This window comes from Ixodes scapularis, unplaced genomic scaffold (genome assembly GCF_016920785.2).
Source record: "Ixodes scapularis isolate PalLabHiFi unplaced genomic scaffold, ASM1692078v2 PGA_scaffold5__190_contigs__length_132052651, whole genome shotgun sequence".
In the NCBI taxonomy this organism is placed as follows: Eukaryota; Metazoa; Arthropoda; class Arachnida; order Ixodida; family Ixodidae; genus Ixodes; species Ixodes scapularis.
The window spans coordinates 95,025,192-95,041,826 of NW_024609880.1; the positions used below are offsets into that span (position 1 = coordinate 95,025,192).

Below are 16,635 nucleotides of genomic sequence, written 5' to 3' on the forward strand. Positions count from 1 at the left end.
CCTAATAAAAGTAATCAACTGATTACAAAATTACTCCAAAAAGTAATCGATTACAAGTAATTTGATTACTTGTAATGCGTACGGTACAAGTCTGCCACACAGACGGCTCGACTCTCCAGCACACCACCGGGGAGAATGATTTTAGATAGACTGGGCATTGAAGGAGAACCTATGGCGGACCATCCAGGCCCCGTTCCAGGCTATATACGAAAAAAGATTAGAATAAAACCTTTACCAAAGAACATGAACCCGCAAACCCAACAGGGTCGACGAGAGGCAAGAGCCAGGGCTATGCATCGACACTTGCAGAGACTCCAGGACGTCATATACGTTGACGCAGCCAACTATCAAGACAGCCGCCACCGGTTCGCCATCTGCGGGGTACCCCATCCCCGAGACTCTAACGCGGCCACCCCACTCATTGCCGCTACGGTATTCACCAAAAAAGCGGAAACCGCGGAGGAAGCCGCAATTGCAGTGGCCATTGCCTTTACAGAAGCTACAACCATCGTGAGCGACTCTAAATACGCCATCACCAACTATGCCAAAGGCCGAATCTCACTCACAGCCAAAAATATCCTAGAAAATGTCGCCAAGACATCCCCCCTCCGAGAAATTGACCTGGTATGGGTCCCGGCGCACGCCGGAAACCCCGGAAACGAGGCTGCCCACGCACAAGCTCGAGTTAGAGCTGGCCGAGCAGTGGACAGTCCGATTCCGGAGGCAACCAGTGAACCGCTTACCTCCTACCACGACCACACCACCCATTTCAAACTCCGACGAAGAAAATTCCCGCCGCCGCACCACTCCCTCTCGAGGGAGCAGCAGGTAGCGTGGAGAAGACTTCAGACGGACTCCTTCCCCAACCCAAATGTATACTCGCACATATTTGCTCAAATCTCTAGCCCGAACTGCCACTTCTGCGGTGAAAAAGCTACTTTAGATCATATGATCTGGGACTGCAAAGCGCGCCCTCCACCCCCAGATCTCATGGCTACTCCCTCACTCGACGGGTGGCTCTCAGTAAAGGCCAGCGACGACCCAGACACTCAAGTCAAGGCCGTCGAATGGGCCTATGCAGTCCGAGACCTACATGGTCTGGACATCGCATACTGACCACATCCTACTTCTCCTTTTAATAAAGTTTTCACTCACTCACTTGAAAAGTAATTTTACTGCCTTAAAATACGCTAAAAGAGCAACACAATTTAAACAGATCTGGGGAGATAAGCATAAGACATAAGTTTATTGCATGCACAGCGCCAAAGACGCTTATATTGGTCGAGAAACGCTTTCAGTACGATGATGTTCCGTAGCGACCTTGGCGCGATTGGCTGGAACGACTCTTTTGAAGCCTCGAATATTTGAAAGGCCCAAAATGGCAATTGCCATGACAACCGAGACGGATTAGCCAATCGCCTTGAGAGGTTTTGTCGTCTATAAGTTGGTATTTGTTTGTGTCCGGCTAGCAGGCGGGAAGGCAATGGCGCTACTTTCCCAGATTCAATGACTTTAGTCGCGCCAACCTCCCCGTACATCGTATACGCCGCATTAGAGTCAATGATGTCTAAATTGGCCATAGCGAAACTGTGAATACTATTAACTTTCTCGTTGCAAGATAGTAGTTTGTCGAAGTTATCGGTGACGACAAAGTGACGTTTCACAACTTTGGGAAGAAGGTATTTGAGGCCAAAACCTTCGCTTCGCAATCGAGGCGAAGATAGAACTTTGTGACATTGTGGAGCCGTGCGCGGTGTACGCGGCTTTAGAGCTAGTCTTCCGCCACTGTCATCAACGCTACCGGGGTCACTGAGAGGCCATGTGAGTAGTGACGTCGGTAGTGTTAGAGAGAAGAGGGGGCGACGGGAGATGGCGAGAAAAACCGGGGGTAGATAAAAAAAAAAAAAAAGAAACACGACTAACACACACAAAAACAAATTGTGGGTCAAAAAGTGCGACAAAATCAAATTTGGGGGTTTTACGTGCCAAACCTACGACGGGCAACTGGCACGCCCCAGCGGAGGACTGAGGATTAATTTCGACCACCTGGGGATCTTTTGACGTGCAACCAAAAGCTCGGTTACACGGCGCCTTCTCCGCAATATACCTCCGTCATATTGCGGGCACCTCGGTCGGGATTCGAACCCGCCACCTAAGGATCCGTAGGCGGGTCAGAAAGTGCGGTAGAAAATGTTCGGGAGAGCGGGGGGGGGGGGGGGGGGCTTGGAGAGTTCGAAACTTCTTAAATTTTCAAGAGCCCCCACTACAAAAACCCTGTTACGAGGCGCGGGGAGCGGACAGACACGTCGCAAGTGAGGCCGAGTAAAACTGCGGGATTAGCGCCGAAGACGCGTTTCTTTGTGTCCCGAAGCTCAAGAATACTTCAGGCATTTAAAGAAAGGGCTTGTCATCGCTTTTTTCCAACGCAAAAACTCTCGGCCACTACAGGAGGTCTACACACTGCATCCTCATTCCAAGGAGGCAACAAAATGCAGCACCCGCTCTGTAGCTTATCTGGTGCTCCCATAGTTTCTGCTGTACTCGAAGAATCGCGTGTTGAATTGCAACGCAAAAGCGACCTTTTTGCGTTGCCTTTCCTCTGAAAACTTATAATATGCAGGTTTTTAAAGATTTGAAAATCGTTCGAAAAACTTTAGCAATTTTCCTAACTTTTTAACATAAAGGCACTTAAAGTACTATTTCAAGTAGATTGCGAGAACTTGTACTTTACTTGAAGTATATTATTTGAACATGTACTTGTACTTTACTAAAGTATTTTTTGTTACTTTCCGAGGAGAGTACAACTACCGACTTCAAAGTACATTCTCCAAATTCGAAAACAAAATGTTGGCGTATCGTCATGTGAAAATGTGTTATCGTCTTTCGAGACGTCATCTGGACATTTTTCTGACTAAAGTAATGGCGACTATAAGACCAATACAAATCAGTGCCTTATTTTGTTTTCTGTTAAATTGTTCGTCAGTGAGAGTAAAACTCTGTGGTGACTTTACCTTCTCCAATATTTGCCGCCATTTACGAAAATGCTGTTGCGTCAAAGATGGCAACCAACCAATTCCTAAACATGTAGGAGCCCTACGTTTCGAATTGACTCGGTTCTTCGTCAGGGGCGACTGTGGCCGTTGAGGAGCGGCGTTTTACGATCTTCTTTTTCTTTTCTCAGGGATGTGGCGCATTTCTCGATCTTCTTCTTTCATGAATATGGCGAAGCCCGTTCACATACACTGCTGGTAAAGCACCAAGGCACCTATTTATGTTGCCTGGCGTCGTTTGAATATGCCAGGACTCGATGAAAAGCCTATGTCGGTTGTTAGTCTCTGCGTCGATAATGCTGGTGTTGTCGAAGTCAACCCGGTGGTCTTTGACTTCGCAGTGCTCGGCGACTGCGCTGCGCTCGTGGTCGAGCTTGCGAACGTCGTTTTTGTGTTGGCGTATTCTTTCATTAAAATTCTTTGTCTCGCCGATGTAAGTGGCTGTACAATCTGCCCAAGGGATCTTGTAAACCACGCCCTGCGTTTTTTTCTTTCGGAGGGCGATTTTTTGGGCGGGGCATGAGGAATCCAAGCGTGGACATCGGCTTGTGGGCCACGCTGATTCCTCCTTTGGCTAGCACGCGTGCAAGCGCCTCGCTTGTTCCTTTGATGTAGGGTACGCAGATGCGCGAGGTTGGGCGTGGCTGCGTACATGCTTGTGGTTGCTGGTGTCTTTGATCTCGAGCTTGACGAAGGGCAACGCGTTGGATGAAGGTACTCGTGTATCCGTTCGTTTTCAGATCAGCACGGACGGTTTTTCTTCCTTTCTTCTGTCATCCTCAGAGGAGCATATAGCCTTCGTCCTAGACAGCAGTGTCCTAACCAGCGATGCTTTGTGACAGGCTGGGTGATAGAAATCAAACTGGAGATAACGTCCAGTATGCGTGGGCTTCCTGCAGACTGAAAACTTCAACTTTTCTTTTTCTCTTCTCACGAGCACGTCCAGAAAAGGGAAGGAATTGTCTTTTTCAAGTTCCGCTGTGAATTGGATAACCGGTTCGATGGAATTGAGGTGTGAGAGGAATCTGTCCACTTCAGATCTTTGAAGGATGCAGAAGCAGTCGTCCACATACCGCACTTCCGGCCGTAGACATCCCGGGCGAGGACAACGGTCGAATTGCCCTTATCTGCTGGAAGAAGCACAATCTTTTTATCATCGTGAAGCGCCCGGAGCGCACTTCCTTCTCCTCTTGAGAGACTGTGTCGTTGATGCTGCGGGATGTTTGATAAGATACCGATCACCTTCTGCCGCACCCGCTCACGATCGCTAGGATTCAGGTGCGCGATGCCGTCCTCCAGGGCTGCGACCATTTTCGGCAGAGGCGGTCTCGTGGTAGTCATGTTGATTCGTGGTCTTTAGCTAAAACCTTGGTCTCGCAAGAAGAGAGATTCCTGGACGAGAGGTTTATGACAAACCTGGTGGTATCGGTTTCGTGTTTAGTATTTTCTCTCTCCATCAGCTTCGAGAATTTCTTACTCGGTGGAGGTGTGAGATTCCTCTCACACCTCAACTCCATTGAACCGGCTATCCAATTCACAGCGGAACTTGAAAAAGACAATGCCTTCCCTTTTCTGGACGTGCTCGTGAGAAGAGAAAAAGAAAAGTTGAAGTTTTCAGTCTACAGGAAGCCCACGCATACTGGACGTTATCTCCAGTTTGATTCCTATCACCCAACCTGCCACAAAGCATCGGTGGTTAGGACACTGCTGTCTAGGACGAAGGCTATATGCTCCTCTGAGGATGACAGAAGAAAGGAAGAAAAACCGTCCGTGCTGATCTGAAAACGAACGGATACACGAGCACCTTCATCCAACGCGTTGCCCTTCGTCAAGCTCGAGATCAAAGACACCAGCAACCACAAGCATGTACGCAGCCACGCCCAACCTCGCGCATCTGCGTAACCTACATCAAAGGAACAAGCGAGGCGCTTGCACGCGTGCTAGCCAAAGAAGGAATCAGCGTGGCCCACAAGCCGATGTCCACGCTTGGATTCCTCATGCCCCGCCCAAAAGATCGCCCTCCGAAAGAAAAAAACGCAGGGCGTGGTTTATAAGATCCCTTGTGCAGATTGTCCAGCCACTTACATCGGCGAGACAAAGAATTTTAATGAAAGAATACGCCAACACAAAAACGACGTTCGCAAGCTCGACCACGAGCGCAGCGCAGTCGCTGAGCACTGCGAAGTCAAAGACCACCGGATTGACTTCGACAACACCAGCATTATCGACGCAGAGGCTAACAACCGACATAGGCTTTTCATCGAGTCCTGGCATATTCAAACGACGCCAGGCAACATAAATAGGTGCCTTGGTGCTTTACCAGCAGTGTATGTGAACGGGCTTCGCCATATTCATGAAAGAAGAAGATCGAGGAATGCGCCACATCCCTGAGAAAAGAAAAAGAAGATCGTAAAACGCCGCTCCTCAACGGCCACAGTCGCCCCTGACGAAGAACCGAGTCGGTTCGAAACCTAGGGCTCCTACATGTTTAGGAATTGGTTGGTTGCCATATTTTAATCATTTATTTGAACTACATAAGCTCTCATTTACTTTGTACTTTACTTCAAGTACTTTTGAGATGTACATAGCGCAGTACTGTAAACAAGCAAACAGTGTCTGCAAAAATCAAGCTCAGGCAGTCCTAAACCTCAAAGTAGAACTGATACATTCGCAGTACATCATTGACCAAAAAACAAAGAACAAAACAATTCGGCGCGCAGAAGCAGAACCAACAATGAAAGCATTTCTGTGAAAACGCAAACCGCTTATATTTGGCTAGCCGAATTCCGGTAACGTATTGGTAACGTATCAAAACCCGTGTTCTTTTTTGTTACCATAATAAAATATAAAAAGAACTTCAAAAGTAATTGGCTACTTTTTTATGTAGTCAGTAATTTACTCAATTACTTTACACTTGAGTAATTTCTACTTTAATCAAATGACTTTTGAGGCAAATACTCGGTAACTTATCCTAATTACTTTTTTTTTATTAGCTTCTACATGTCTACCCCGCCCTGTCCCCCTGTTTCGACACTCCTGCCTTGAGGCTTTACAACTGAGCGACGACAAGGAACAGCACCGCGTGCAATCTTTGAAATAATAGTTCTAGAAATCCTGAAATTCAAAAAAAAAAAAAATAGCGTTCCATAAATTCACGAGCAGCCATGACAGACTTCCAAGCGAAGAGGCTCGTGCCGGGGCTCATAGTGTACAGGCGCGTTCAGTGATGTCCTTTTATAGTTCCTTCTTTTGACGTCAGGGTCATGTTATCAGTTGTGCACGCCAAATTCGATGGTGCGTGTTCGAATCGGCGGTGACAAATTTGATTGTGTACAATGTAAGCTTCGAGTCATCGCTTTCTTAAAACATCACCGTCAATATAGACAACATGCCATTTACTCTTATTACCATTGATGAAAAAAGAATTCATCCCAAGTTGGGCTAATATTGAAAAACAGACCACACCGACGCTTTTGGTAGCCTACGTGGCCAATAGTCGCTGCTTAGAAAAAAGCGGTAAAATGATTTGATCCTTCCGATGGGGGACAACTGCCCGGAGGCCAAATCCGCCCAAAAGGCGGACAACGCTACTCGGCTGGTTCTAACCTAGCCACGTCGGGATATCTAAAAGATCGAGAGAAAGGAAAGGAACGGCAGGGGCGTTTTCCAATCGGCGGAAATAAGAACCACGTCAGAATGTCAACTTGGGCGGTGTTGAGTTTAGAATGAAATTACCCCAAGCCTCCAGCGTGATTCTGAGAGACCATCAAACATGTTTGTCGCAGCTGGTAACCTTTGTCGTGACGTCACAGGTGTGAACCACGGTCGTCCTCGCACGCTCTCTTGTGCTGCTCTTGTTTGGCGCCTATTGGTGACGTGAGCGAGCGAAAGCGTCGCTGTGGTCGGCCTGCCACGATTGGCCGAATGCTGACTATAAGGTCAGCAAAGGATTTCTTATCGACGGAAATAAAAGTACTTTAAAACTTTAATTTTGACAGTGTTGGCAGTGTTGTTATCAGAACACAATGATTTCAAGCTTCCACCATGCTCATTACAAACACTCCTGAACTTCAAGCTATTGACGTCAGGAGAGGAAACCATAGGAGGGCGCCACCAAAACACCTCGCCGCGAATACACCATTTCAATGTTTACAAAATCACAGCCCAGCGTACGATCTGCGTTCGTCGCTTCGGAAAAGGAGCAAAGCACGCGCCATACGCGCGAACACTCAAAATGGCACCGGCCACACGCTCTTTTTTGGGAAGGTTTATACTTTTTTCGCCCTTAAGCTGAGGCTACAGCCAATGCTACAAGCACTAGAGCTCGAGGTCGCTGCTTTGAAGCGTTGTTTCTTGCAGAACGAATAAATGCATGTCTCAAAGCCAGGAGTGCGGGTAAGCTCGAGCTTATTGCTTTGACCGTAGTCTCAGCTTAAGGATAAACGGTGTATAGGGAGTAGTAGAGATTTTTCGCTCCTTCAGTGAAAGACGTCCCAAAGATAAAAGGATCTGCGGGTTTGTAAGAAAAGAAAACTTTGCAGCGTTTTTTCTCCACTCCCCCGCCACGTCATAACGCGAAAAACCTGTGTTTGACGAAAAAACAAATTGGGTTGTGTGTATGTTTAAACAGCCCAGAACTTGGTCTGCCTCAACGGACGAGAGTTTATTGACTCAATGTTATTATGGGGCCAGTTGTTCCCAGCCTAAGCAAGCGTAGAAAAGGTTGGTGACAACGTTTACTCGCAGTGTTGCTAGATGGTAAAATTTGCCACCAGATTTCGAAAATATGGTGAAATTTGAGCATGTGGTGCTCTGGACCTCTGGTTAGTGAACCACTACACCAGACAAAACTATGGTAAAATCTGGGGGAAAATACTTCATGACCCCAAAGAAATGAAATTCCTGCCGGTGCGGGCGCGCTTACGTGCGCAAGCAGCCGATCGGTTGAGGTAGAACCGCACAGAACCCGAGAGCCACACAACTAAGAGGCCAGACCAAAAAAAATAGTCATTACACTCATGTAGGAATTGCACGAATCAAACCAAATTCAAGTCAGCCTGCCCAACTCACCCAAGATGATTCCGTAGAGCAGGACAACCCATCCCAGGCTGTAGACGAAGGAGCACGCCATGGTGGCCAGCGAGCACGCCAGGGCAGCACCGATCATGAGCAGCCGTTCTGAGACCCAGAGGCTCAACACGCCGTACAAGGGACCTGCGCAGTCAATCTTATCATTATTTTGCGCTTCAACCACAGGGTTGGTAGTAGTGCCCTCGCGAGAGATGCGCTGCGGCAGCAACACGTCGCACGTGAACTAAAATGCCAGTCCTGTCGTACGTGTGCCTTTTTTTTTTTTTCGTCCCTGTCCAGTTCGCGTTATTTTAATCATGTCTAAAGCTTGGCGATTTGGGAAACCTGTTAGGGCCTATATGCAGTGCCATAGCTGATACAGTCCAATATAACTTTGTGGTAAGCACTGACTTGGCGGATATGTGTGCTTTCAAGAAGCAATCAAATATGTGGATAGCCATCGAAACATTACATTAATATTTATGCCTACTCGAGCTTTCACACAAAATTGCCGTTCCGCGCAGTTGCTGCAAGGCGTTGAAGCATCCACTGGATCTTATTGTGATTGAAAAGAGAAAAAAGCCCATGGCTGAAGTACTTGTTTTCGCGAGCATTACAATCGTTGAGTTGTAACAACGATTATGACCCGTGCGAACTTACGGATGACTAAAAAAACGCGAGACAATAATTTGATTGTATAATTACGCGGGAATGTTTGTTTTTATTTGTCTGTCGTAAAAACTCCTAAAGCCGCTGTCACACTACTTATACATCATGCAAGCCGTCTGCTTCTCGTGCAAAAGTTGCGGTGACGTCAGGAAGACGTCGAGCTCTGATTGGCTCTGATTGAGGGATAGTGGGTAGACCTCCAAGCAAGCTGCCTTGAGGTCTACCCACTATTCTTCATTCAGAGCCAATCAGAACTCGGAGTTCTGACGTCACCACAAGTCCTGCAAAAAGAGCAGACGAACTTGCATTCCGCATACGAAAGGCACGGAGTTTCTCTACCGACATGACGACAGTATTACCCGCGGACACTCCTCAAGCATGGTTCAACCATGTTTGCTTATACATATACGTATTCTTCGAACGTGTCTGCAGACGGTTTTTGTATAACAAGAGTGACAAGGAAGAAGCACACCTCGGACGGTGTCTGTAGACTGCCTTTTGTACGATGTAGTAGCAGTGGCCCGGCTACGGCATTAAATGAATGGTCCCGTATACCTCCGAGCTGCGAGAGGATGAGCGCCAGAGTAAGGGGCCACGAGGCAGCCTCCCTGCCCAGCTGGAGCATGTCCATGAAGCCCAAGTAGAGCACAGACTCGGACTTGACGAGCACCATAGCGAAGAAGACGTAGATGGCTGCCGAGACAGCCACAGCCCAGCAGGCGCGGGAGTCTGGAGCCACAAACTGGGTCATCTCGAAGGACGTCTCCGCTGCGCCTTCGCTGCCAGCTCCACTTCGGAAAACCTCCTGGAGAAAAGAAAAAAAAAAGCGCTCCAGCGATATTTCCTCGAGTCGACAACCGCAAACAAGACCTTTGTACCGCTTATCACCCGTGTAAAAAATGCTGAGACACTGAGCTGTAGACTCGTGGGCAGCGTCTAATATACCGCACAACAGAGCAGCAGCGCATGCTCAGAAGGCGTTCCACGGCCCAGCAGACAAAGATGACATGCGCGCAGAGGGCGATTTTTGCAGAGGTTTTTACAGTCCGTTTAACATCAAGTCCAAGCGCAGCTGCCACCGCTATACGATCGGATCAAGCCAACAAGGCAGCGTAAAAAGTGCACCGTCACTGAGCTCGTCGTTTTTCAACATTTGTCATCACCGTCAAACAAATCACGCGCATGTGAATCCGTATGACTTAGGCTAGGTGGCGCAAGCTACCGCCTGTTACAAAGTATACAGCCAATAACATACCCATCCATCCATTTTCATAAGCCTCCGTTTCTTTTTTTTTTTTTTTTTTGTATGCTCGATTGGTTCAGGTAGTTGGTGATTGCAGACGCACAAAAACGACGAGCGCCGTGACGATGCCTTCTTGGTGCTGCGCGATCGGCTCCAAAGAATCTTATGATCATCTGCTCCCGAACGTAAAGTGAAACAAAGTATAGGTCGGGTTTTAAGATATTGCTGGAATGTTCTACATTGGCATACCATTGATAGCATAACAAATGGTCAATAAAACGTGTTCGGTTGATCCGGTACATCATCCTGGGTTTACAGTTGATAGAATGCCATGTCGTCGAAGCACGTTTTAGAGAACGGGCACGTTTTATCGAAGCATAGTTTAGAGAAAGCAGAGCCTAGGTTTACAGAAATGCCGTTTATCGAAAAGGGGACGCTATTTAAAAAAGGGTTTTCTACTTGCGTGTATCACTGGTGCGCGTGTTAGCCCAAGGGCCCCTAGAGCCCCCCTGCTGCGCTCCAGCCGCTTGGCGGCGGCAGTGTGCGGTGGCTCATTACAAAAATGTTAACTGACCCGACTTATTCGCACACGCCGCTTCGCGGCGGCCGAATTCGCTAAAAGGAGGCTCATTGCCATTTTCTCTAAACTGGGTTTCTCTATAAAGGAATTCGATAAACTGGGGTCGGTAAAACGGCGTTCGCTAAAACGAGCTTCTCTAAACCGCAAGACTCCGCATTATCCTTATTGTTGGTGTACACTCCGTTTCACATTACGATAAATCGCAGCGGACAGTATACGAGACACACCAGCCAATCCAGCGCAGCGAACGTGTCATATGTGACTACGCACCCCGAAACATCGCTAGTGCCGTCCCAAAGATCACGAGACCCTGAAACGCCATTGGATTGGCTTCGGTGGCTCGCGGTGACGACAAACACGGCAAAAACAAATTGCGCTGCGGGCAATGACGTGTAGAAGAAGAGGATAGAACCAATGCTGTGGCTTGTCGGTGGTCACTTCTTGTACTCGTTCCTATAGGGCCGTAGCGCTATTTGCTATGTTTCGCTACATCTCTCCTAACTTTGGTTCTTTGTATCTGGAACGCCTAAATAGAAACTGCAACGGGGCGTCAACTGAATTCCATCTTTGAGTATAGACAGCGTTGACGCGGTTTGTATATTGCCGAGCCAAGTAGGTAGCTGTGTCTCCGAGATAGCAGCCTCTTCGAATCCGGACTCCCACTGCGCGCTTACACCGTGCGTCGCCTTGTCTTATCAGTCAAGTTCGCTATGTTCGACAAAGTTGCTGAGGGGTCTTCCGGGTTTGGAAGCCCACGTGCCTGAAATGGACCCGCCCCTCCGAACCCACGGTGACCAACTGAAGTACTTCGTTTCACCCTCGTCCGTGCGAACGTCTCATCTGCAAGAACATGTTTATTTTAGTCGTTTTTTATTGACGTACTAATTTAACTTTTTTTAGGAAATACTGAAGCAATAATGATCGTAATCACTAAACATAGCAGGGAAAACAAAACGGCTTCATTCTGGTTCTTTTTTGCGAACAACGAATCGTTGCTGCAGATGCGCAGAAAAAGCCAGCAACGCTTGACTTTCCCTATCTGTACCTATGAAAATGTTCAGAAAGGAGAAGAAATTCGTTTATTTGACCTTTTCCACATAACGACGGCACCAGGCGGTGGCGGCACGACCTAAAAATCCAGGAAGTGATCTACCTGAGCTACCCAATCGATAATGGGAGCTACGCTATACATGTTTTTTCGCTTTCTGAGCTGAGGCGCGTGCCCAACGTGGCTTTAAAGAGGAGCATCCGTAGCGTTTATCCAAGCGTCATGTTCTTCTTTCCGTCCACTTTCCTTTTGTGTAACACATTTATATATATGCTGCAATTACGTGCTCTACTCGCTGATCCACAGCCTCCTTCCGAATTTCCGGAATTCCCTCGGTTTTTCGTGCCGACTTCCGCCGCTTGGCATCGGGCGCTAGCGCGTGCGCAGAACACTTCTCGGAAAAGGTTCATTGGAGAGAGTCTAGAGAAAAAAAGTCCCGTGCTTATACAGACTCTGCCGCACTGTTCTGTAGTCGATTTTATAGGAACTGAATCAGAGTAGCGATGTGGGCGAGTTGGTTCATGCAACTCGCCCACATCTCACAACTATATGGCGTATACGGGTTCATGCAACTCGCCCCACTCACAACTATATGGCGTATACGGCCATGCCTAAAGCGCAAGACGCATACGACACAAAACATCCAAGAGATCGTACGACACGCCGGTGCACAAGTTGAGCACCATAAAACCATGAGGTCACGATACTACAAAGTATAAATCCGACCTGTCTTAGGACGGATTTGGTCTGTTTTTGTGCATCTGTATGTGGCCTCTTATATTGGAGGCAGTCGTCTCTTTTCTTACGCTCTCAGCAAAAAACAAATGGTATATTCTTACACTCTTTGTCTCATATACGATACCCCAAAACTTAAGCTCAACGTACAACGGTCGGACGTCGAAGAGACGGCCTGAACTTTTACGAGGTGCTTGAGAATGGTGAGATATACCTCATTAAACGGCTAAAGTACGTATGAAAGACTGCCAAAAAAAACACACACACATACAAAATCATCGAGGTTTTGCATTAATGCCAAGAGAACCCCGATTACTTTTTTTTGTAGTCAATAACACGTGCATTAGCTATTCTAATAAGCTGTATACCACTCGGCTATCAAGCCGCGTGTGAAAGTTGGGAACGTCGGTTCGACGTCAGCGCGGCTGTACGTCGAACTGAAGTTTTGGAGTGTCGTATATGGGACGAAGGGTGTAAGAATACACCCTTTTGGGGTGTCGTACATAAGGCAAGGGGTGTAAGAATACACCCTTTTTATGAGAGTATAAGTGGGCATGCACTCGGAAAGGGTGTCACGTGTGTAAGAAGGTCCTCTATAAACGAATTTCATGAGGCGTGCATCTAGCATTCCTGGTTGCTGACATTACACCTCGCCGCAACCTTTTTGTTGCACCTCCAGCCGGCAACAGATAACATTAACGATTGGGCTAGTTGGTTCATTTTTAAAAGTACAAACGGCACGATACGAACAGAGAAAAAGCAGAGTCACGGATGACAGCACTGACTAAGAAATAAACTTGATAGGAGTTGACCCAGACATGTACAAGTTACAAAAAAAAAGTAATTAAGTTACTAAGTATCAGCTTCAAAAGTAGTTTGAGTAGAGTAGAAATTACTCAAAATGAAAGCACTTGAGTAAATTACTAATTACTGCGAAAAGTTGTGAATTACTTTTGAAGTGCTAGCCGAATATGCAGCCGAATATAAAGCGGCTTGTGTTTTCACAGAATTTTATTTTATAGATAGTTCTGCTTCTGCATGCCTAACGATTTTGCATTTCTTTTTTTTTTTTTCTTTCTTTTTGGTCAATGATGTACTGCGGATGTATCGTTTCTCCTTTGAGGTTTAGCACTGCCTGAGCTTGATTCCGCAGATAGTGTTTGCTTGTTTACACTGTTGCGTAAAGTACGTCTAAAACTACTGGGAAGTACAAAAAAATGAGGGGTTATGTACTTCAAGTAAAGTAGTGAGTACATCGGGTTCAATGTACTTGAAATAAAGTACTATAAAAAATGTACTTTCGAAGTAAAGTATAAGTACTTTTAAACAATCGTTCAGAATGCCCTTTCATCCCCTAAAAAACGTTTTTTTCTCTCTTTTTTTTTTTTTTTTTTTTTAGCCGGTATGCATTGCTTTAGGAGATTCGGAGGTGCATCAGTTGTTTTCGAAAAGGGCGACGAAATCTGAAATGCATCCGTTTGTTTTTGTTTTCTTTTTCGTAAATGACGGCAAATAGTATAAGTCGCCACAGAGTAATTGTTTTATTCTCGCTGACGAACTATTTAACATAATCAACTTATAAGGCACTTATTTGTACCTGTCTTATAGCGCGCCATTGCTTTACTCAGAGAAATGACCAGATGACGTGAGCTTCAGAGCGGGTGCTGCATTTTGTTAACTCCTTTAAGTGAGGATGCAGTGTGTACACCTCCTGTAGCGGGAAAGAGTTCATTCGTTGTGAGCAAGCGGGGACAAGCGGTCAAGTCTCATTGAGCTTTGGGACACAAAAAAACAAACAAAAAAAAACGCCAGCCTTTGGTACTAATCCCGCACTTACTCGGCCTCATTTGCGACGTGTCTGTCCTGTGTTAATATTTACGCCATGTTAATATTTACAAGCTAGACAGTGATAATGAAACAGTTTCATTAACACTACCTAGATTGTAAATATTAACACGGCGCTTTTTCCTTTCCTCGTTCGGATTGTGCGGCGGGGTGATATGGCTGTTTTCCTAACTTATTGAACAGGCGGTGGGCGGATTATATCTACTGATTTCGCGGTACGCCGTGTTTTTGTTGAGACGAGATTACGCGCGGGCACAGCGATAGCAAAGTTGGAAGCATACAATGAACTTTATTTGCCACTTAGCGCTTTTCCTGTGTGCTTCTTCGTCTTTTTGTCCAGTCTGTTTTGCGCTATTTTTAATATGAATGACAATTACCAATTCGCCCAGCAGTCCTAAGCTTTTACTATAGTTGAATTACGTACAAGTCTGATTGACTGAGTATAAATATTCCTTGTGTCAACCAAACAAGCCAGGGAATAGAGGTGTAGGGTTTCTTTTTCTGACTTGTTTGGTTTTGACACACGTAATATTCATATTCGATGGAAGCTCCAATAGAAGTTTATAAGTCAGTGCTGCCGTCTGTCAGCCATCGCTTACTCTGTCTGTGTCGTTGCGCTGTTTGCACAAATAACAGTGTTTGTTAACGAGGTTGGTTGAACGTTCGCCTAACAGGGCCCAGGTCTAGTCGATGTTTGGGATGGCTCCTCAACTTTAGTGCTGCCGTAATGGGAAACCAAACTTATCTCGCTGCATTACACATGCCCACTGACCGCCATGCAAACTATAATGGCCGTCAAGAGCCGGATGCATTTTGCACGTCCAGGGACATTCCTCGAGATCCTCACAGAACAGCTTCACATTATGTTCTTCAAGTGTCGCCCACTTTAGCTGGCGCTGCCAATGCCTAACGCTGTACAATACAACGCATCACTTCGCTCTTAGATATATTTAAACTTACTTGGTATAATTATATTCCCGGCTACTGAAGAGAATGGCTGACATTAACTTTTTCCACGAGGTAACCTGGTGTAAAACGTACAAAACCATCATCGTGGCAAGTATATAAGTATATAATAAACGTAGTACAGATGAGATACGCCTGAGATGCACCCTCTTCGCGGTATATATGGTGCATCCATACAAACTACTATTACAGGAAGAATTATGCAGAAGGATAGCATAGAATAACTGCTTTACATCGATCTATAGGTAAATGAATGTTGTGACGCAAACAAAAAACGAGAAAAAGAAACTAGGCTGACATTATTTGTTAGCTAAAATATGATTGTGGCATAACGCTCTCTGCATCTCGATATCCGAGGTCGGTAGCTGGCAGCGGCACACTCCGTTTCAGTCCCACCAGCAAACACTATACAAAGTACAATGTGGATACACGAAATATGGGTAAAAGGAGAGCGCCCATGCGCCGAGCGTTCAATGTTGTTGTTGCTGCTCTGGCCCTTGGATAAGGGGGACTTTCGAAATATCGAACCCCTTCTGCGTCATCCAACAGCGAAATCGCGACGTTTTTATCTCTATACGAGCTTGCAGACGTTCCAGGAAATGTTTCGAGCACAACTTCTCGTGGTCTGGCGCGTGTCCATTTTCGCTGTGCGAGAAAAGGCGCCTGACCCCTGGCCAGTGAAGCCAACTCCTCCTAGAACACGAGGCCGTAGCTTTAGACTTCCTACGTCATCTACTGTAGGCCAGCGCAGGGCTCAGACTCGACACGAGTGCCGCGTCAGCGTTCGGCACGGGGTGCGTGTATGCTTTGCTTTGGCTAAATGGCGAGCCGCCGCCCGATTAAAAGGGTTCACCGTATATCCACCGATCCTGTTCAGTCAGTTAGGATACGTGTTCGAACCGAACGCTGAACCAGGACCCACCACTACCGACTTGCTACCTAGGAGGGTTTGGTCAAGGTCGCACCTGAAAGCCGGCGCTTTCGTATACTTTGCAGCGTTCCCAAAGTAGGGAATTTGAGCAAACCGTTACCCTGCTCCGCGTACCGCACTACCGGAGCCTTTGAAGCATGCTTTTAAGCGCGCTCCCGGGTGACACCGTGACCGCAGGGCGCGCGCTTAGAATCATATGCTTCAACATAGGCTCCTTTATTCGATGGCTTCGAAGGCCCCGGTAGTGCGGTATGCGGAACACGGTAACGGTTTGCTAAAAGCCACTAGTGTGTCCAGTTTGCCCATGGTCAAAACAACCTGCGTATATCGCTGACGAATTAGTGTTGTGTGTGGTCAATTTGGTCATAATGACCTGTGAATGCTTATTGAATCTTCTCTATGGCAATGAAAGTATTGCTAAAAGTTTGAATTACGAAAAAACAAATGCTGATCTTTGATTCAGGGTTTCATCTGCATAAAAAAAGGTATATACGTGTT

At 46.6% G+C, this 16,635-nt stretch overlaps 1 protein-coding gene across 1 annotated transcript in view; it reads right to left on the bottom strand.

Moving 5' to 3' along the window:
- LOC8023415 (monocarboxylate transporter 1-like) overlaps window positions 1–9,540 on the bottom strand; it is a 29,543-nt gene extending 20,003 nt beyond the window's left edge. The window contains 2 exon segments of the mRNA XM_029977434.2: window positions 8,121–8,264; window positions 9,345–9,540. Of these exon segments, the coding sequence (XP_029833294.2) occupies window positions 8,121–8,264; window positions 9,345–9,540 (340 nt within the window).
- Window positions 9,541–16,635: the final 7,095 nt, after the last annotated feature.